The sequence below is a fragment of the Chroicocephalus ridibundus genome, chromosome 6, assembly GCF_963924245.1.
Source record: "Chroicocephalus ridibundus chromosome 6, bChrRid1.1, whole genome shotgun sequence".
NCBI classification, from domain to species: Eukaryota; Metazoa; Chordata; class Aves; order Charadriiformes; family Laridae; genus Chroicocephalus; species Chroicocephalus ridibundus.
Window position 1 is genome coordinate 39673452 of NC_086289.1, and position 21074 is coordinate 39694525.

The 21074-nt window shown below is 41.8% G+C and overlaps 1 protein-coding gene and 1 long non-coding RNA gene across 24 annotated transcripts in view; one reads left to right on the plus strand and one right to left on the minus strand.

The window, feature by feature from the left end:
• Positions 1 to 16378, minus strand: part of LOC134518011 (uncharacterized) — a 53427-nt gene extending 37049 nt beyond the window's left edge. For both annotated transcript variants that reach the window (XR_010071812.1, XR_010071811.1), the window contains exons 1-2: positions 16337 to 16378; positions 16091 to 16256 (exon numbers count right to left, since the gene is read on the minus strand). This is a non-coding gene — a long non-coding RNA (uncharacterized LOC134518011). The remainder of the gene's footprint in view (positions 1 to 16090; positions 16257 to 16336) is intronic.
• Positions 1 to 21074, plus strand: part of PCDH15 (protocadherin related 15) — an 811115-nt gene that overhangs the window by 669109 nt on the left and 120932 nt on the right. For all 22 annotated transcript variants that reach the window (XM_063340181.1, XM_063340176.1, XM_063340196.1 and 19 more), the window contains 2 exons: positions 13750 to 14055; positions 15231 to 15455. In XM_063340181.1, the coding sequence (XP_063196251.1) occupies positions 13750 to 14055; positions 15231 to 15455 (531 nt within the window). The remainder of the gene's footprint in view (positions 1 to 13749; positions 14056 to 15230; positions 15456 to 21074) is intronic.

Consider the following 21074-nt stretch of genomic DNA (forward strand, 5'->3'; position numbering starts at 1 on the left):
AAGGGCGATGAAAGATTTTCTGGCAAAGGCAGGGGTTATTGGGGCAGGCAGTATTCCCCCTCTGAAGTGCGCTCGCCCTCTGCCACTCCGATAGCTCCTGCTCTGCCAGCTGGAGCTCCCAAAGGACCCAGTGTAGGAGTGGTGCCTGTGGGGATTCGAGGAGCATACTGAAGATTAAAAGAACAAAAGCTAGAAAGAATAAGGCTAAAAGTATAGCGGATGTATTTCAAATCCCTTTTATTTTACACAGTGTTGTCTAAATTGGAGCAGTCGGAAGTGTGTTAGATTCCCTGCTGTTCTTTCATGTCTGATCATGGGGATCCCCCAGCAAGACAGGAGGAGAATTGCCAAACGAAGTTCTCTACAAAGGACCAACAGGAAAGAAAAAGCTTCAAATGGGAAGCTTGAAAATGAAATTCGGGCACCTTATTGCCTGTTGCAGTCTAAACCAGCTGAGGTCCTGCCGAAGACGGGGTGTCTGAATGATTTCCATTGTACAGTGTGCTGTTTATCAACACCAGGTGCATAGGGGGTAAAAAAGTGGAAAGAAATTTACATGGGGATCGATGTATCGACTGTAAAATCTGCAAAAGGTCTGCATTTTTCTTCAGTAAAAGACAGTCCTGAGTAGTTTGTTACAGACTTTAAAAATGCAGTCTGTGGTTGAATGAGAAGCTGTTGACCTGATGGGGCCCAGGAGAGGAAACAAACCACTTGGCTGAAGTTTTTATTCATCTGTTTCCTATATTTACCCAGATTCTTTCACACACACACACCATTTGTTTCTTGTAGGCATATTTTTGTGTCACTGATCAGCACAGTTTGACATCTCCAACATGAACATGTTGGTATCAAGGGGAGGTAGGGACATGAAAGGGAATGAGAAGGAAAATACGGGCAGTGGACAAGCCAACCCCTAATCAGATGTTCAAGTGTCACTGGACCTTAGATCTTCCCTAAAATGGCGACAGTATAAATAAACTCCACTAATGAAAGCGGTTTGTAAACAGTGTGTGTGATACCTCTGTCATCTGCTGCTTTTTTTAAATGAGAGAAGAAATCATGGAATCACGGAATTTTTCAGAGTTGGAAGGGACCTCTAGAGATCATCTAGTCCAACTCCCCTGCTAAAGCAGGATTCCCTAGAGCACATTACTCAGGACTGCATCCAGGCAGGTCTTGAAAGCCTCCAGAGAAGGGGACTCCACAACCTCCCTGGGCAGCCTGTTCCAGTGCTCTGTCACACTCACCGTAAAGAAGTTTTTTCTCATATTTGATCGGAACTTCCTATGTTCCAGCTTGTGCCCTTTACCCCTCGTCGTGTTACTGGGAACCACTGAAAAGAGTCTGGCTCCATCCTCCTTCAACGCACCCTTTAGATACTTGTAAACATTAATCAGGTCCCCCCTCAGTCTTCTCTTCTCCAGGCTAAAGAGTCCCAGCTCTCTCAGCCTTTCCTCATAAGGAGATGCTCCAATCCATCAGTCATCTTAGTTGCCCTTCGCTGAACTCTCTCCAGCAGTTCCCTGTCCCTCTTGAACTAGGGAGCCCAGAACTGGACACAGTATTCCAGTTGTGGCCTCACCAGTGCAGAGCAGAGGGGGAGAATGACCTCCCTTGACCTGCTGGCCACGCTCTTCCCTGTGTAGCCCAGAATTCCGTTGGCCTGCTTGGCGTCAAGGGCACGTTGCTTGCTCATGGGTAATTTACTGGCTACGAAGACCCCCAGATCCTTTTCTTCAGAGCTGCTTTCCAGCAGGTCCACCCCTAACCTATACTGGTGCCTGACATTCTTCCTCCCCAGGTGCAGGACCTTACACTTGTCCTTGTTGAACCTCATTAGGTTCTTCTCTGCCCAGCTGTCCAGTCTGTCTAGGTCATGCTGGATGGCAACACGGCTCTTTACGATGAAGCCATTCCGCCTATTGGAAAAGCGAGCTCTGGAGAACTTCCTTTGGTTGTACTGTACAATGGAAATATTTTCTTTCCTATGTATGTAATAAATGCAAATTCCTACCTGCCGTATACATCCAGTAGCATCTGTCCACTACAGAACAAAGCAAGGCAAAACTGTAAGACGAGTGAGACAGAGGCGGCCTGTAAGGCACCAGTCTACTGATTCTAGATATTTTAATGGTATAGAAGTGTTGTGTAATGAAGCAAACTATCGCTTTTGAGTGCTGATGAAATTTAATTATGATGCCAGTTCCCTAACAGAACTTTCTGTCTGTGAGCATCAGTGAATTCTTAGAAGCTTCTATTTTTATTTAAATTCCTAAGGGGGTAAACCCTGCGAGTCTCATGATTTAAAGCCCAGTTTAAATTTAAAGGATGTCATTAAGGCTTATTGTGTTGGACTAAATGACCTCTGGAGATCCCTTATAACTACATGATTCTGTCTTTCTGCGTACAGGAAAACTGCTTCAAATGTTGATGAGGTGTTACATTACAAGATTTTGTTGTTAAAAGCCTGGAAAGGAATCTTGCTTTACCTAAATCACCATTGTCACGTTTTCTGCATGAAGGCTTTTAGAACAGGGTATGGTTTCCCACAACCTGCACTGTAGATTACACCTTACACCTGCATTAAAAATACCAGCTTCTGAAATTAAATTCTCAGGTCTTCTATACCTTCAGACAACTTGTAGGAAAATTACAGGGGGAGGAAAAAGGACATGATCAGAAAAGAGGGACATTTATTGGCAGGAGAGGACAGTCTTTGAGGGAAAGGAATTAAACCTTTGGGGAAGAGTAAAATCATGGCCTCAGAAGTAAATCTCAAATACCCGCAGCGAGTCCATGATTATTGCTCACTGCATAATACATTACCTAATAACATATTTTTAATTCATCTAATATATGTAAAAACAATATAAGCAGCTAGGATTTTTGGAGTAAGAATCCATAAAAAATTAATTGGAATTTAGAATCGGAGAATCTTAACATGGGAGATGGACCACAACCAGAGGAAATTCTGACTTTCTGGTTGCAATGTGTGTATCTGTATCATTAATGTGTCTGTTACCATTTAGTGGTGTAACCACCACTGTATCTGTGTGCATAGGAATGAGGTGCGACCTTCCAGTGCAAAATCGTTATTAAACTGTTAGTTTTGAGCTTCTGTTTGTGCTCATTTCTGTAACTTCCATAAAATGTAAGTGATGGGATCATCACAAGGTCGTTTCAATAGGATCTCTGTGGTTTCATTTCCTTGTATGCTTATTAAGAAAGCTGTCTACGTGGTAGGTTGGAGAGACCTTTAGTAAGGCTTCCAGCACCGTCTCCCTTAAGATCCTCCTCTGGAGATGCTGACGATATGAAGACTTCCCTAGTAATACCAGACGAGGTGTGCGGAGGGGAGAGTATTTCCAATAGGGCATGGGTGTGCTCAAGTCCTGTTGCAAGCGCTTTTATTCTTGCTTCTCACCGAGCCCGTATCAGTTTTGTCAGGACCTAATTACCTAATGAGGGTGGAAGAATTGTAGCTTCTCTGACTCACTGCATCCGCAGAGTCTGCCTTTCATCTTTTGCGTGCACGTGACAGCTCATGTCAGCTTGCCTGGACTCTGCTTAAAGGCGTGCACGGAAGAGGTGCCAGGATTTGCTTTTGGTTTAAGCTAAATGCTCCTTGCGTTCCTCAAAATGCTAAGTCCTGGGGAATATTTTCATTCTGACCTGGAAGGGGATGTGTAAGAAGGATGAGAAATGCAGAAAACGGTAACTTCTATGAATAGTCTTCACTTATTTTAAAGTCTTTAGTGTAAAGTCTTTTAAGTTAATTTTATCTTTCTTTCCCCTTATAGTCTCTCAGATTTTATAAATAGCTGTCACAATAATTATTAAAGGCTGCATCTCTGCTTGGACGGTGAGAAGTAATGAAATGACAGCCATTGCTGAAGTCCATGTTGTCATTCCGTGTGCTTCTAATTGGATTTTCACCTGTTTGTTAACCAGCAAATTCCTTCAGCTTTTTAAAACAAGACACATGTCATGGTTTCAAGTCCAAACCTGTGACATGAGAAGAAATAAATGTGGTTGTAGATCTGTGAATTTTTTTTCCCCTCTTACCAGCAGTGCTAGGCAGGATTAGCTTCTTTCTGCTGACGCCCCTGAGGGCTTAGATCATTCCTTGGAGGGTATTTCACTGCCTGTGGCTGTAGCTACGCTCCCTCTGCTTTACAGCCATTCCTTGAACTTAGGTGAGCTTAAGGCACACATCAAATGGCTTTAAAAAGCTCCTTGCCACCCATAACGTGGTAAATGGGGTGACTTTTTAAACTAAATGGATTTCAAAAGCTATGCTCTTGGTTTTCCTGTTTCCGATATTCTGTCTATGCATTAATTTACATCTTAGTCTTCAGAATAGTAACATCTGTGCTTTAATGCACTGGAAATTCTGATAGTTGTTATCAGAGAAACATTTCAACCATTTTCACGTTGACGGTAGTTGATCACTGAGAGTCCAGGGATTTTTGTATGAAAGAAATACTTGGTTTTGTCTGCCTGACACCTTGCATCCCAGTGCGTTTTTAAGCCTTCTCATCTATTTCAGCCTGATGCCATACTAAATCTTCTGAATGAGTGGTTTCATGTCTCTAATACATGCCCATTTCGTATTTTGATGGCTGATTCCGTTTGTTTAGATTTGGCTGTTCAGATTTCTGTCACTGGGATAAGAAATTACGGTTTTGCCGAGCTCACAAATTAGAGTGGTTGATATTGGGCCCGCTAACTTTTGACTGCAGTCTCTCATTATAGATATTCTTCTGTGACTTGAATAATCGTCTAGATTAATGATCCTTTTTTGAAGACTGCCTGGTAGAAGGAGAAGTTGGGGAGTTTTCTTGTGATTACATATCAGTTGTCTAACTTTTTTTCAAATATTCAGACCTTGTGACCTCGATGTCTGTAATTGATAGAAGAAAACTAATTTCCCTTAAGTATTACTCTGTGAACAAGAGAAGACAACAGGACACAACCGAGAGCGTTTTAAGAGTCTGACTGGTGAGATAAGTAGTTTCAAGTCCAAATGCTGACTGTTATGATCCAGCTCGGATTCTAATTCTAACGTTCTCTAATTAGGTGGGCTTATGAAGAGAGCCAGCAGTCTACAGAAATGACAAAAATAACTTTAAAATGGATTACCGTATCAGAGAAATGTTTGGGAGCCCAGCTAAACGTGGAGATTTTAAACAATACAAATATGTTTCATCTGTGACGTAGAAAGCTTTGGGTATTTTGCTATCATGTATATTAATTGGTTTAATCTCTGAATAGCTTGATCGTATCATTGCCAAAGAACATACTCATCATAAAAGCTGAATTTTTAATCATCTTTCAAATAAAAACAGGCAGTGCAAGTCTCTAAATTTAGGATTTGGTTGTGTGCCAGGCTGAAGAAAGCTTGTCTTTTTTTAAGTGTTACAAGGTGATTAACTTCTGTAGGAGGTTCACCAGTCCATTGAATCATGATTTTGCAGCCATGAGCTTTCCGATTTTCATTTATTGTAATTTATATTTGCTTGTAGCATTTAAATGTTCTTACTGCACAGTTTTATTTAGAGTCACATTTAATTGGTTTCTGAACTAACCCTCCAGATGCACTGGAATTAGATTGACTATGAAAGTAATTATCAAACCTTTTCTCATCTTTTGTAATGGCTAAAATACGTCGGTATTTGAAATTTTACCATGTGCTACCTTTTACCCTAACAAATTACTGGAGTAGTTATGAGAAAAATGATGAGCTGTTATGACTTGTAGTTCAGTAAGGTATTTTTCCTTTTGAAAAGTTCCTGGAGGATATAGAGAACACCTGCAGTGTTTTTCAAAAGCATCTGCGTGTAGGGCATTAGGTTGTTCTCTGAAAGAAGTAGGAGTTGCCTTGAAATTTCAAGATAGTCAAAATTTGAGGGTGCTGCCTCTGAGTTTCATTTTTGCCTCCCCAATTTTTCTAGACTGAACTGCCCCAGCCAGTGACACATCACTGAAGTTGCCCCCTGATGCTACAGCGTCCAATTTTATTGCATATTCTTTTTATCATCTTTCTTCATCAAGTCTTTTTTTATGCAGGCAAATAATTCAGAAAAGATTTATCACACATTGTAACTAAGCCTCTGTCTCTTCTTGCAGTGTAATATGAAGTTTTGTGGCATTTCAGGAATTCTATAGCAGAATCAAGTGAGTTGAAAAGCCTTCCATATACTTTTGGTTGAGCGTGAGCACAGAATAAAAGCATTGTATCATTTCTTATCTGAAACTTGTACTAACCCTGCAGTCCTCCAATCCTGCAAGTCTGTAAATGAATTTTTTTGTCTTTACATGAATAATGTGATTTAAATGTCAGTTTTGTAGGAAATTCTGTAGAAATTAACTCTTGTTGGGTTTTGGGGGGCTAGAAGGGAGTATTGCAACTATCTGTAATGGGTATACAGTGATGACACGTATGTTTAGGAGCATGATTTATTGATCTAACTGCGTGAAATGAGAAAAGTGTGTGCAAAACTGCTGACAACACTGGGAGGACGAAAGTATTTCCTGTTTTCTTACTTCTTTCGATATTATTTTGAGACCAGCTGACAGAAATCTTTCTAAACTCTTGGTACCATCTAATATTTTCCTTTGCTTGGAGCATGTAATGAATGAAATAGGGAAATGAAAGACCATGTAAAAGCAGGCAAAAATAAATGAAAGAGAGGGTAGAAAAGCCTTTCGGAAATGTAGAGCAGAAGAATTCCAAACTTCTGTGGATGAATGATTCTCCCTTCTTAAAATATTTTTAAATAAATACCAAGAGGTCAGAAATGTTTCAAATATCTGTGGCCTCTTACTGCATCTGGGAGATGTTAATTTTGTCCTATGAGCCCAAAGACTAATCTCCCTGAAAAACAAGTACAAAATCCAATTTAGCACTCCCACCCACACTTGATTTGCTATTTGACACAATTGAGGGGCCTGGGAATCTTTTAAACCCATAATAATAAACACATTGAACGCATAATAATAGAAAAATGACATTATCATCCATGAAGACAATAACCCAACTCCCACCAACAGCATCCTTTGTATCCTCTCGCACGCTTTCCATCCCTCCCCTAAGCCACAGGGTTTGCTGGGATACTGGAGAGGCTGTGGGAGATCAGGAGCGTTGGTTGGGGTGGGTATGGATCATGGGGAACTCCTGTCCCTGAAGAAGGCCTGACGGATTTCATCTGGAGGGAAGCTGGTGGCAAGTGGATTGGTGGCAAAGTGGTCCCTCAGAATTGGTGGCAAAGTGGTCCCTCAGTGGCAAAGTGGTCCCTCAGAATTGGTGGCAAAGTGGTCCCTCAGAAGTGTTTCAGCTTGTAGCTTTAATGAGGGGATACCTGGCATGTTTGTCTCTGCTTTATAGACAAGTACGAATAACAACACGCTGCCTTATTTTGCTGTTTTCCGGCTCCAGCAGTCCGAGCATAAACCCTCAATTAACCTGCCTAAATCCTGTTGTTACCCATTGTGAGCAAGAGTGGTGGATATTAGCAAGAGGTTTATTTTGAAAAGAATGATAATGATATAATTAATATTGTTGACATTTAAGCACTTGTCATTATATTTCAGAGTTAATGATCCTTCAAGAGATATTTTAGTAATTCAGATCTCCCAGAATTGTATTTTCAAGCTGTTCGAGATGGAGGAAGATAATTTGTTACTCTGGAACGCTGTCGGTTTATGTTTATGAGGGTTTCTTAGTAATGTTGAAGCATAGTTGGTAATGCAAATTTGAACTTTCCACCACAAATAAAGGCTATCACCTTGTCAATTATGGTGTCTCCAGTAAATGTGGGATGTATTTTTCAGGAAATAAAGTAATGATTAATTTATATTCTTAGGTTTCCAGATTTGTGTTATCGTGCAGTACTTTATAAGTTAGCCCCGTGAGAGATGGAAATGAGAGCAGTCACGTAGATCTGAGGAGTTACTAGAATGACAGCAGTAGTTACCAGAGACCCTTCAGAGGAACATACTTTTCCTAAGTCCGAATAAACATAGTGAGATGGTAGAAATGTGCATCTCATCTTTCCGCATCTCTTGCAACGTTGCCAAGAAGAGCCAGTCAGCATGGGGTTGTTTTGTTTCTTTCCATTTTTTCAGTCTAATTTATACTCCTGCAGGTGCTCTCAGTATAAAGAAAATAAATTACCTTAGACCTATGTAAAGCAGGCTCCTCTGTCCTGACAAAATCCCTTTGGGTTAGGCCACATTGTGTTAAGGGAGTTTATGAGCTCTTCAGTTGTGTAACACTGGTGTAGAAAATTTAGCAACGGGCTGCTTGAACCAGTTTCAATAAGAACAGAGGAAAACCTCTGAGCATGCAGAGGGGTGGTTCCAAATGTTTCTTTTACGCAGAATAGCAAAATCAGCTTAGTTTCCTATCCAAATTTAGCAAGTGTATTGCGAGTGATTAAACACCTGAGTGTGTTGGCAGATTTTGGGGTAATGCGATGGGTGGGATCTCAGGTGCTGCAGTAGCTCTGGTGTGATGGCTGGGAGTGCCTCAGGCTCCTTGGCTCTCTTGCGTGTCACCCAGCCCTGCCTCTGCAGCCACTTGAGCTGATACTTTCCTTCCCTTTGACCACTGTATGGATGAGGGGAAGGAGGACTTGAGTTAGGGCTGGATGCAACAAAAAAATCTTCTAGCAGGAAAAGAAGGCAGAAGTGAGTACGTTCTTTCTTCATTTGCCTGGTCTTGACATCCCCCTGTGGAAGAGTGAGGGATCGTCTTTGGAAATGCAGATTGTCACTTGTGCTGCCCTCAACTTTGACAGCTTTGGTTATCGTAAAGGGGGGAAATGTCTTCTGCACATATCCTACACGTAGAGGCAAGATGAAATGCGTAGGCATTTGAAGCGGGGATGAGGCAGAGATTTCCCTATGGGGAATAGAAAGAAATCTGGCTGATTTTGTGCTCAGTGTTTGCCTTGATCTTTTTTACTCCTAGTGGACCTTGCCTAATAGAAGAAATTATTGACAGTGTTGGTGTAGCCCAGAGAAAAATAGTATCTGTGATTTGTATTTCATTGTTATAGCTTAAAACAGACAAGGGACAACTGGTTGCTGGAGAGACCCCAGAGCTGACAACCTTTCATACCTCCTAGCAGATAAATTTTTGGAGCAATTGGACAAAGCACTGACAAGAAACGTCAGGAGCAGATGGCAAAGTCAAGATGTCAGTGAGAGGTTCTTGATCTGAATTTGTAGTGTTCTGTGGCTTAGCTTGCAGAGATTCGTACTTTAAACAGGTACTCTGTGTCTGTTTCTGGAAAGCTTGGCACGGCCAGTTTTGCCCACAAAGCCTGGATTCATACCCGTGATGTCTCTATGCAGAAGCTCAGACAGGGCCTGGTGTGTCATAATCCCAGGACCACCAAACTTGGTCTGAACTGAAACAAGCCTGAGACTTGCTGTGGTCCAAGATTGCTGTGGGTTGACCGACTGGCTGAGGGCATGTGGCTCAGAGACTAGTTGGGGAACAGATAACCTCAAGGCAATAAAACAAAGGGGTTCGATGAGAGGACATGCACACCCCAAACAGCTCCCCTCTCCTCCTCTCAGTGCTCATCTGGTTATGCAGATGGTGTACCTCCATGAAGCTCTTGTAGTGGGATGTTTTTTCATCCTCACTCATATCCAGGGGGAGGTCCTATGCGTGTCTTCCCCTCCATGCAGTACTGTGTAGCAGAGATGACAGAAGCAGCACACGTAGCTCTGTCTCTCAGATCCTCTCAGCCATTAGTGGTGCTAATTCTCACCACCTCGAGTGTTTGAGATGCACTGATGTGTGATGAAGATGTCCCTTCTTGGGATCTTTTCTGCTGCTTTTGAAATTTCCCTCATTTTGCTGGTTCCCTCATGTTGTTTTTTTTTCTGTTTGTTTGTTTCTATGATATCTGTCTCCCCTGTGGCCTTTGAGGGCTGTGTTGCCTACAGCCATCACACCTGCTGCTTCTGCTGCCTCTACAAAGCCTGCATTTCTTGTATGAGCAACATCTGCAAGGCTGTGAAGACATTTCTGCCTGTAAATAGACCTATAGCTCCTTTTAAGATCTCCTATCATCTGGTGGCCCTTTAGCCAGCTAAAGCTTCAAGACTCTTACCATGCTTTTTATGTGCAAATCAGTGAGGATGAGTTGTGGTTGAAAGCCTTGCATGATGCATCGGGTATACGAGTGTGCTCTTACCTCTTTTAGGCCTGCCATAGTCTCCTTGACTTTGTCTTTGGGGCTTTCCTTGGGACTCAAGTAATATAGAAATGGAAGTGTTTGCTTGCTTCTCTCCACCTCTGGTAACTGCATACCCAGGTAATTCAGCTCAGCATTGGTAATGAGCAAATCCTATTAAATTTATTGGCATGTTGCTGGCTTCTGTTTTAAGGGTAGTGACAAGTCCAAGCAGGGCTGATTTTTGAAGTAGGACTTTCTGAAAGCCCAGCTCCTTGTCGTACAGACCTCCTCCTCCCTTACCTTCTGCTCAAGGCTTGTAACATCTGCATGTCTGTTGGAGACAGAGTGTGGGGATGAAATTGGGATGACCTGAAGTCATCCATTTTGGCACAAAGCAATAGCTGCAAGCAGGAACAGATAGTAACCATGCCTCCAGCAAGTCCTTCCATGGAGCTGCTGCCCACAGGCTCCAAGAGCCTCTGTGGAATTATTTCCATGTCGGAAGAGTTAATTTTGTATACCCTTGAGATAGGATTCTTTTAGAAAACAGATTAAACACCTTTTCTTTCATATTCGTGAAGAGTGCATTATCTCTGTTCAAGTTTGTAGTGATAAAATGTTAATTAATGGAGGTCTTAAACTGTAAAAGCGATCTAATTTGGTGAAATAACAGCGTTTTCTTAAGGCTTTTTTCACGATAAAATCCATTTTGATTCTATAAAAACATGCACTTCAATTTTAAACACACAAATGCATGTGCAGGGTGCCGGTGCCTGGGACTGGCAGCGGGGTGAGGGGTCTCTATGGGGAGAGGTCAGACAGGGCTGGTTCCAGCTGGCTCCAGTGGCCCCACAGGGCACAGCTCAGCCCCTCAGCGATGCCGGTGATGCCTCTGGGATATCGAATTAAAAAAGGACAAAAGTTCTCCCAGCAGTGCGGACCAGCCCTGCAAGCACTGAGGAGGAAGAGGAGCTTCAAGCACCGGAGCAGACTCCTTGCAGCCTGTGGGGAGACCATGGTGGCACAGGGAAGAGCTGTTAGGGGACATAAAAGTCCCTCTGTTCTGCCAAAGGGGAGGCTGGGCTGGAGAAGGCAGCCCCTGGCATGGGCTTGTTAGCCACCACATATGACGTTTGGCCTTCCCAAGTCTCTGTCGGGGTCACAAAGCCGCCTGTAGGTAGGTTGGACAGTGATTGTACAACTTGTAACTTCTCAGCTTTGCCCTTCTCCCCAGCGGCTGGGCTTCTGCCCGGGGTTCGTCACCAATGGGTGACACGAAGCGCAGCCCGAGCAATGGGATGGCGGCGTTGTAAATAGGCAATAGCTGTCTCTGGTGTAACACCAAAGATAGAGCAGGGAGTTGGGAGCAAAGCTGATTTTTTTAACCTAATAGATAATCAGAGAATCCATATGGGAGAAATTTTAGTGGACCAAGTGCAGCAAACTTTTGTTTGTGCAATTTGATGGTTCAGTCAGAACATCCAGCTGAAATTTGATTTTGCACCGTGCTGTGGAAGCACAGGACTAAGACAGGTCAAAATGCACAGAGCTAATGCTTGTCTTCACGTGTCTTTGGCTGGCTGCTCACCAGTGTTATGGTGGTACTATAGCAACTACTTTAATTGGATTTAATAAAGATGATTTGCCTGCTACTCCGCATGGGAACAAATCAGTCCTGCAGAATATGGAAAAGATGTTTATGCCCAAGGATGTACACAAATGAGTTTACTACATACATGGTCTTGGTTTTGGGAACCAAATAGCAAAGCCTGCTGCATATTTGAAAAGTAATTTCAATTTGCTTTCCTAGAAAATAAGTTTATCTATTCAAAAACATTCCCCCAAATTAATCTTAAATAAAAATGTTACCTGGTTTATTCTCATGGATTCCAATGGTTGTGGTATTTCAGATTACTGTTAGGTGGGGGATTTGTTTGGTGGGTTTTTTTGGTTGTTTTTTTAACTCCAGCTGTTTAGCATCAATTTAATCGCTATAATACGGCTTTGGCTTAAATTAGAGGCTAAGTATAAGGGCTGACCTCATGTGTGCGTTGGAGATCTGTGTCTGTGAAGGTAAGTAGTGCTGGTAGCGTCTTATCCAGAATCTCTGCAACTTACTCTGCGTTTCCTATGCTCTGCTTTTCTTGCAGTGGGGCTAAGTGTCTGTTACTGTATACTTTAAACTTTTCTCCTTGACTAGCTTTCTGGTGGTTTGCCAGCGTGTCATCTAGGAGGTCTTTCTGCCCCAGATCAGTTATTTCTACAGAGGAATTGATTCTAAACTGAGCAAATCAAGCATATGTTGAAAGCCGTCGATGAAAAGGATGTGTTATCCGTAAACTGGTCATTATGAAGTTGTAGCCATTACTACTTAGCACATTGATGTAGTGCTGGGGGAAAGCACCGGGCAATTTTTCTTATTAACAATTTTAATTAACTTCTAATTGATTTCTAGGAAGATAAATAGTCTTATTACAAAGTCTTACAATGAACAGCTTCACTGGAATTAAACATTCGTGGAAACTTCCTGACAATCGTTCTGATAACAAAACATGAAAATCTCTTACGATCTTCCCAGATGTCTGTAGCCTCATTTGTGAAGTCAAATAAATGAAAATACCTTGCTCGCAGAATGCCCTTTGTTTAATTTACATAACCTTATTCATCATGCCATAATTTAATTAAGAGGAGGAAAAATAACAGGTCAGCATTCAGACTATATTGAGGGCCTGGTAGGTCTAGGAAAAAACATACGGATTTTATTCATCCCTGTAAGGGCATTTATGGAATAGCAAGACTTATTTGGCTGATACTGAAATTGTGAGACTTAGTTCAGTACGTGAGAACAAGGATAGCAATTGAACAAAATCTAAACAGTGTTCTGTCGCAATCATCTGCCTCTTCTGAGTGTAGAAGAATAAGGATTAAATTTGATAACACTTGGTTTTGAAGAACAGCATAAACTATAGAAAGTTAAGTAGTTCTTCAGAGAGCAATGATTAAAGTATCACGAAATGTGACAAACATGTTAAGTGAAAAGAAAATTTCCAACTAATGTGTCCAATTCTAGCTATCTGCTGACTGCATCCATCTTTCATGTAAGTATGTATTCCAGAATGATTTGGGCAGCAATGGAACACCTAAATCAAACAGCGTAAAATAACAACTCGCCCCAGACACCACCTAACCCTGAAGGTACTTCAGCATTATCTGAGGGCTTGACTTTAAAAGCATCTCGTTTATCTTCTGCTTAAGTGCACAGTTGTCCAAGGCTGAGCAACTAAACGTGTCTTTTCTCCTGAAGTCCAGTTGGGATCCAGTAAGCCTGCCTTCTGTCACTGCAAATTCAGAGGTTTGTTTCTGTAGGGTATTTTACCTTCAGCGAAATATCGGAGAGGAGCAAGCTGCTGTAGACATGAAATGCTGAATAACCACACAAGCATTAGTACTCTGTAGAATATTACCCAGTCTACCTCGTTACTCCCATGTAGGTATGTCCCTCATATTTAAAATGTGCATTAAAACATGGTTCTTTTTTCTGTTTCCTTAGGCTACAGACCCTGATGCTGGTGTTAATGGTCAAGTTCATTACAGTTTGGCAAACTTCAACAACCTTTTCCGAATCACGTCAAACGGTAGCATTTATACGGCAGTTAAACTCAACAGAGAAGTAAGGGACTATTATGAACTTATTGTTGAAGCAACAGACGGAGCTGTGGACCCCCGCCGTTCAACGCTAACTTTGGCCATCAAGGTGCTGGATATCGATGACAACAGCCCAGTTTTCACTAATGCTTCCTACACTGTCTGCGTGCCAGAAAACCTACCGCCAGGCACCGTCTTCCTACAATTAGAGGTAGGAGAGTGTTATAGAGGGAAGAAGATGTTTTGTAAATGTTCTGCAATATCGAGCATGTTCTTGCTTAACTTGTCAGCGCGACTGCACTAAAAGGTTGCGAACTGGAGTGGGGGAAGTTATAACACTTAACAGATCGAAAAATGCGTGGCCTTTAGACAGGTACATAAAAATACTTTGAAGCTGAGGTTCATTTGGAAATAAGAGTAATTAGTAAAAAAACCAAACAAACAGCAAAAACTACACTACTATTGTCATTTCTTGGAATATCGTACACATTTACTTTTGATTTGTTTTTGAAAACTCATCATACTGCTCCTACCTGTTTACATTAGTAGGAAGAGAGAGCTCTCAACTGCTTCAGACATTTAAGTCAAACCTAGGTGTCTAACCTCACGTTATAGTTAATGGAGATAAATAGTTGCTTGGACAAGCAATTCATCCAATACCAAAATCATCATCTAAGATAGCTGGAGTAAAGTGGGCACCTGGAGGCGTTGTCTTCTCTTCATTGACTATAAATGATACTCAGACAAGTGAGAGTTAATTGCTCAGGGATGAGCTAGGTCTCTGAAGACAGCTGAGATTCACTTCCCGCAAGCAGTCTATATATCTTCCTGGTGTTTTGGTCAGCATCCTTTAATGAGGAGAATCTCTCCTGAGACAATTTGAACAAGAATGGCTTTCTCTGAACCTGACTGCAGAGAAATCTAATGTCAAATTACAGCTAAAGCCATCACACAATACTCCTTATCCTGATGAAAATCAATATTCTTTGTCTAAATACTGGTATGAAATTAAAACATCCGTGCTGCCGTATCGGGGTGAGATCAAACATCTGCTTAGCCCAGCATCTTCTCCCTGGCAGTGGCCGATAGCAGGTGCCCAGGGAAGAGAACAAGAACACATTGTGCTTCCAGTGACTCTTGCCCAGAATATTGCGCTCATTTCCTGTGGCAGGTATCTCTGGATTTTATAACCTGAAGTGGATTTGCCTTCCTGGTGTTTGTGCAATAGTATTAAGTACATCAACTGCTATTAGAATAATATAACAAAATTAAATTTGTTTGCTTGCTTTTCTATGTTCTTGAAATCTGGTAGGGATTTTTTGTGAAAATGCATTTTATTTGGTTTTAAGTGGTTTGTTTTTTTTCCTTCTGTATGGCATGCTCTAGGCGAAGGATGTTGATCTTGGTGCTGATGTTAACTATCGAATACGGACACAGGAAGCACTACAATATTTCGCTCTGAACAAATACACAGGCGAGTTATCGGTTCTGAAGTCCTTGGATTATGAATCATTCGCTGAGACAGAAGCAACCTTCACCTTCCTTGTGGAAGCCTTCGACAGCAAGGGCACTATGCCTCCTGGGCTCACTACCGTTACAGTGAGAGTAAAGGTAAGAGGAATAACTTGCCAGCCAATAGCATCCTCTCCTTCTTGTTACAAACTACTTCGTTAACTCTTACAGGTGTCCTGGTGAAACACCAGACCACGGAAGCAGTATGTCTGCCTTCCTGTTTTTTCACTTGTACGAACCTGCTGCCCTTTTCTGACAGCAACTTGATCAGTTATGCACTTTATAACAGCTAATAATTTCTTTGCTATATGCAATTGCGTAGTTAAATCTTGGATCATAGATTTATGAAGTACAAGAATACCTGAGACATACATAAACATTTAGTCCTTTAGAATCCCTGAAAGGCAGAAATAAGTACCTAATGGAATTGTTTGCAATAATGACACCATCACATTTTAGTTAAAGCTCTCATAAACTGTAATTTTATGAACCATTCAGGTGTATTGAGTGCTGATGTGGCACACCGCATCCTGTATTTCAGATTCTGCTGCTTGGAAATACAGAGCTGCAAAGGAACAGGCTTATTTAGTGGTCTAGCACCATGAGTTGGTGCAGTGAGTTACAGCATCACCTCTGGGTCTTGGTTATCTCACCGGTAACATGGGGATAATGGTATTCTGTTTGGTAAAGATCTGCAAATGAAAAGCATTTGTAGCTGAAACATTAGCACTTACCCATCTTAATTTGGTTGACATACTCATGTCCGAGAGGAGAGGATGTTTTAGATGCTCTAAATCATGCCGCCTTGCATTTACAAAGGTGCAGTTCTGGAGCCAGGCAGTCGAGTCCTTTTACGCAGTTGCTTCTTTTTTGTTGACTTTGTCAGTGAAGAATTGTGAGCTGGGGGAGAGAAGAGAGTTTAATTACTCGTATTTTAGCTAAGAAGCAGAAATTGTAGCAGGAACAAAAGCGTAGCTCACAAATGTGAACTTCGTATCTGGCAACTTCAGTTTAAATGTAAGTCTGAGGAAAGTATTTAGCATATATGAATCAGTCTTGTGTTCAGCTCACTGTGTATCTGCAGATGCTATGAATTGCCACATGATTTTGAGTAATTCTGTTTGTCAGTCTCTAGTGAGCTCAGAATTATTTTAGGGACAGTAAATGTCTCCGATTATTAGCTTCGATGACAATGTAAGAAGGCTTCTACAATACCTCTCTGTCTCTGCAAAATTTCTCAGACTGAGATGCAGGTCACCAGTTTGCTAATACTCTGTGCGCTTCCCTGGCAGTTTCTGAGTGAATCAAAGAAAAACATTGCTTTTAACGTCGTTCCCCGAGCCTTTTCTGTCATACTTTTAAGGAGGAAGTTGCTGAAACCTGTTGTTTTCCTAAAAGAAACTTTTCCCTCAGCACAGTGAATTTTTGAAAGAATTAAGAGTTTTGGTTTGTTTGGGTGTTTTTGTTGGTTTTTTCAAAGGTACTTGTTTTCAAATAGGGATGTATTCAGAGAAAAGGTGTCGGTTGCATCCCAGGGCTGACCCAGCTGCACAATTGTGCGTTTGACATATTAATTAATGTATTAATTGATGACGGGGTACAGAGGAGCAGTACAGTTCCACTTGGTGGCCTCAGTGTAACAGCACCTTGTGTATTGTCAAAGGAAGTGGTGCGGGAATAGGGAATTTAAGAAGAGGATTAGTAGGATCCAAAAAATACCTTTCTTGCTTTCCAGGGAAGCTCTTCCCATACACGAGCAACAAAAGGAGCGTGATGATACTTGTTTGGAAAGGCAGAATGTAAGAGGCTGGAGTTGTAGGCTGGCGCCAGGAGTAACAGCTTCAGCAGTAAAAGGTGTTAGGCTGGGGCAGACCAGGGCCTGAAAGCGAGGACAAGCAGCTTGTATTTCAAATGAGAAAGAAAACAAATAAAGTAAATTATTAAGTGAGTATTGTTGTACTCAGTGACAGGCTGACTTTTTCAACAGATCAGTGGACGTAATTAGATGTTATATATATATTGCTGAATGAAGGTGATGCTTAGGTTCCAGCCTTGAGTGGCAGGTGGAACTGCCACTGCATTTTGCATGGCAGTTGAGAGAATGGGGGAGGGCTTGTGGAAAAAATATTTTTAATACCTCATTTTGTTGGGCAGATGTATGTCAGATGGAAGAAACTTAGAATCTTGGTCACAAGAGATGTCTGGAATAGAAAGAATGGTTTAATTCGAGCTTATAGGTGAACTTTCCACATACAAAATTTATGGGGGGGGGGGGGTGGGGTGTGGAGGGCAAAAGCGAAGATTGAAATCAGAGCCTTGTGTTACCCCTACCTGAGATGAGAAGGAACCATGAGAGGACACCTGGAATGGTTGATTCAAGAGACAGAGTAGCAGGAGAGGGGTGCGTAGTCTTGGAAGCCGAGTGAGAACAAGGGGAAGAGCAGGCCTTGGCGGTGAATACAGAAGTAGAAAGTGTGTTGCAATGCAGCTTGGGTTTGTTCTTAATGGAAGAGACGCAAGGGGAGAGCCCTTGTTCAGGGCCAGCATCAGCATATCTGGCAGAAGGAACTGGTTTCTCTCCAGCAGCTCAGTGAGGATGTTTGCGGAGCACTGAATCCGGCCCTAGGTCTTGAATGCATGATGGCACAAATGGCGTGTGGTATGTAGCAGTCTGGAGCCTCACGCACAGTGTATTGCCTGATTCCAGGCTTTTATTCCTCTGCAATTTTAACCACTGTCCGAGCTTTAGGGCTTAGCTGAATAGCTAACTCCTGCTGAGCATGTTCACTGTTTCTTGGGAGTCATTTATAATTTTTTGTTGGCTATTTAAGATGTCTGCACAGGGAACGGAAGGGGTTTTAATAACGATTTCTGCCAGACCATCTACCAAATCTGAGCCTGTGTTCAGGGACAGGGTGGCTCTGCATGGGGATGTACATCTCTGCCTGGACGCGTTCCTGTGCAGTCTGCTCTAGGTGACCCTGCTCTGGCAAGGGGTTGGACTAGATGATCTCCAGAGGTCCCTTCCCACCCCACCATTCTGTGATTCTATGGCTCTGGAGGAGTTGGTCCCTCCCACACAGCCCATATTCTGCTCCCGCTCAGGACCAGGAACTGGATGTGTCTGTTTCATCTTACTGCTTTCACTTGATTTAGAAGGTGATATTAGAGTAATTATTTTAATACGGTGTTTGTGACCCCCAAATAGGAAATAATCCAACTGCAGATAACACCGGAGGCCCTAACATAAATTGTGCAGATTGCAGTCTTCAAAAACACAAAATTGAACTAGAGAAAGCCAGAAGCAAGCATTACAGCAATGGTGGGTCCAAGCAGGGAATACACGTCACCGTTAGGGATTCAGACCCTATAATACTCACAGCATTATTTGTATTACAGAGGTCTTCGAGTCTTTTGGGGCTTATGCTGTTAACGTTTGTCATTTTCCCCAGTTCAGCTTTTAACCGAATGCATTGTAATTTTTACTGTGTAATAGGATTCTGTTTACCAGCTACGGACAACATCTGATGGTGTCATACATCGTTTATGTGGTATAAAACTGAATGAGCAGCAGTGCAGTATCCCCATAATCACACTGATCTTTCGGGCTTGGAGGAGGGTGGATACACACAGTGACTTTCTTTAAACTCTCGCTTTCAGCATTTGGCATGACAAGTTACAAATAGTTTGTATTAACCTTCCCTGAACTTGATCAAAACACAGATTGCATAACAGAATACTCACGGCAGAAAAAAAAGAACTTAATCCGTTACCTGCATGTCAGTATTGAAATAGATTATTGGCCACTGCTGCAGCCAAATGGCCTTTACATTGTGGGGATGTCTTATGGCTCTTCCTTCAAAGCAAGCCAAAGGTAAATTACTAAATTGTTGCATCCTTTCTAGCATTACTGAGGAGGAAAAGTGTAAGTGGCTTTGATTTCTTGCCAGAAAGATGCAAACCACCTGAAATGGACTGCGATTTTTCTTTTTTTCCCCTGTTCTCAGATCCCTCTCGCTGCTTTCATAACTTTTCACCTTAACCTGAAAGTGGTAATGAGTCATCTTGTCGTGGGATGGCATGGGAGATTGCGCAAGTGTTTGTCCAGAAGGACTGACGATTGTAATCTGTTCTGTAATCAAGAACACAAAACTTTTTATTTCATCTGGAATTTTTTTGATAGATATATAATTATACAGGTTAGCCATAGCAAATTTTATCAGTCTTGAAAACACAGTTTAAGGGATAGAAACATTTGGAACTCCAATAAACAATTTGTGTGCTATTTTTCAGTGGTTCGCCACTGTCAAGGCGTAATTTCTCTCACCATGGGAATGGCAGAGATTTGCATTCGCTCGGTGTCTGAGGGGGCTGAAACCTAAGAGTGCCTGTAGTGCATATTGCAGGACGCACAACCATCCCCTCACAATATAAATGTTTCCCAGTATTGGAAGAAGTGAAGTCATTACTGTTCAAATGGTGTGCTTATTATTAGGATTTAGCATTTGGAAACAATTACTATGGTAATAGAGCTTCTTAACAGAAAGAGAACTAACCTTTTTCCAGTTTATATTGCTGTTAAATGAGTAATGTATTCCTAAATACATATTATAAGAATTTCTGTATCATGGGGCCTGTAAGGTACTTGCATATTTTATGCTGTGACCTCCTCTTATTGTTATTACCAACATTATTTTTTGTATTATTTTATGTCTCTTTCTTGTTTGTTATAATTGCTTTTTCTCCTCCTTCTGGGATTGGTTTTCTTTTCAGTTTTTTCAGGGAGAGTGTGTAGTGTGATGAAGGCCATTATCTCTGTCTGATGAGTCAAAGGGATAGAGCAACAAGAAGAAATACAAACATATCTATGTTTCTAGCAATGCCATATTATGAGACTGCCAACCAAATATTTCATAAAATTCCTACAGTGCCTTAATCGCAGTGGACCATTATAAACATTATACAACAAATTTCCAGATATAGTAAAACTGACTTTACACATGAGTATCAGTAAAGATATCGCTGTCATCAGAGAGTACACAAACTGCAGCTGTCAAACTAGTTTTCCAAGAGAAGTTAGAGGTCATCATATGCCTTAGATGGGGCGTTATATGCGTTGAGTGGTACTTCTTGTGGGGGTGAATTGGAATCTTTCATCCTCGCTATGCTGAGTCTTCCCTTCCTTGGCAACTTTGCATAAAAGAAACAAGCCAACCATGCAAAAATGTGTAACAGCTAAAGCTTTATCTCTGGCCTGGTTCCTCTGAATGGTCCTTCATCGACATGACCCCGTTCTTGCGGTCCTTCATATTCAAGTTGGCAGGATCTCGTTGTAATGATTCTTAGCCGTGCAGATCTCCAACCTGCTCCCTTTGTTTCTCTGACAACCGAAACCTTCAGTCGGAACACGGAGAAATAGAATTTGTTTGCTTTTCCAGGGTGGGAGGGTTAGAAGCAGCTGCGTGTTTGTCGATGAATCACCCTCTCAAACCAAACAATTTGAGCCAATAGTAAAGCAAAGAAAATAAAAGTGAGTTCGGGAAAGTAAGCAGGAACCTAGAATTTGGGGCAGCTGGAATAAAATGGTGCTGCAGGACCCTCTCCTCTCACAGAGCGCGTTTGCTGTACTGCTGCAGAGTGCTGGGGGCTTTCGTCACTATAAAATGCTTAAATTATCGCTAGGAGAAATGGGAAAAGAGGGATCCACAGGTTGTCATT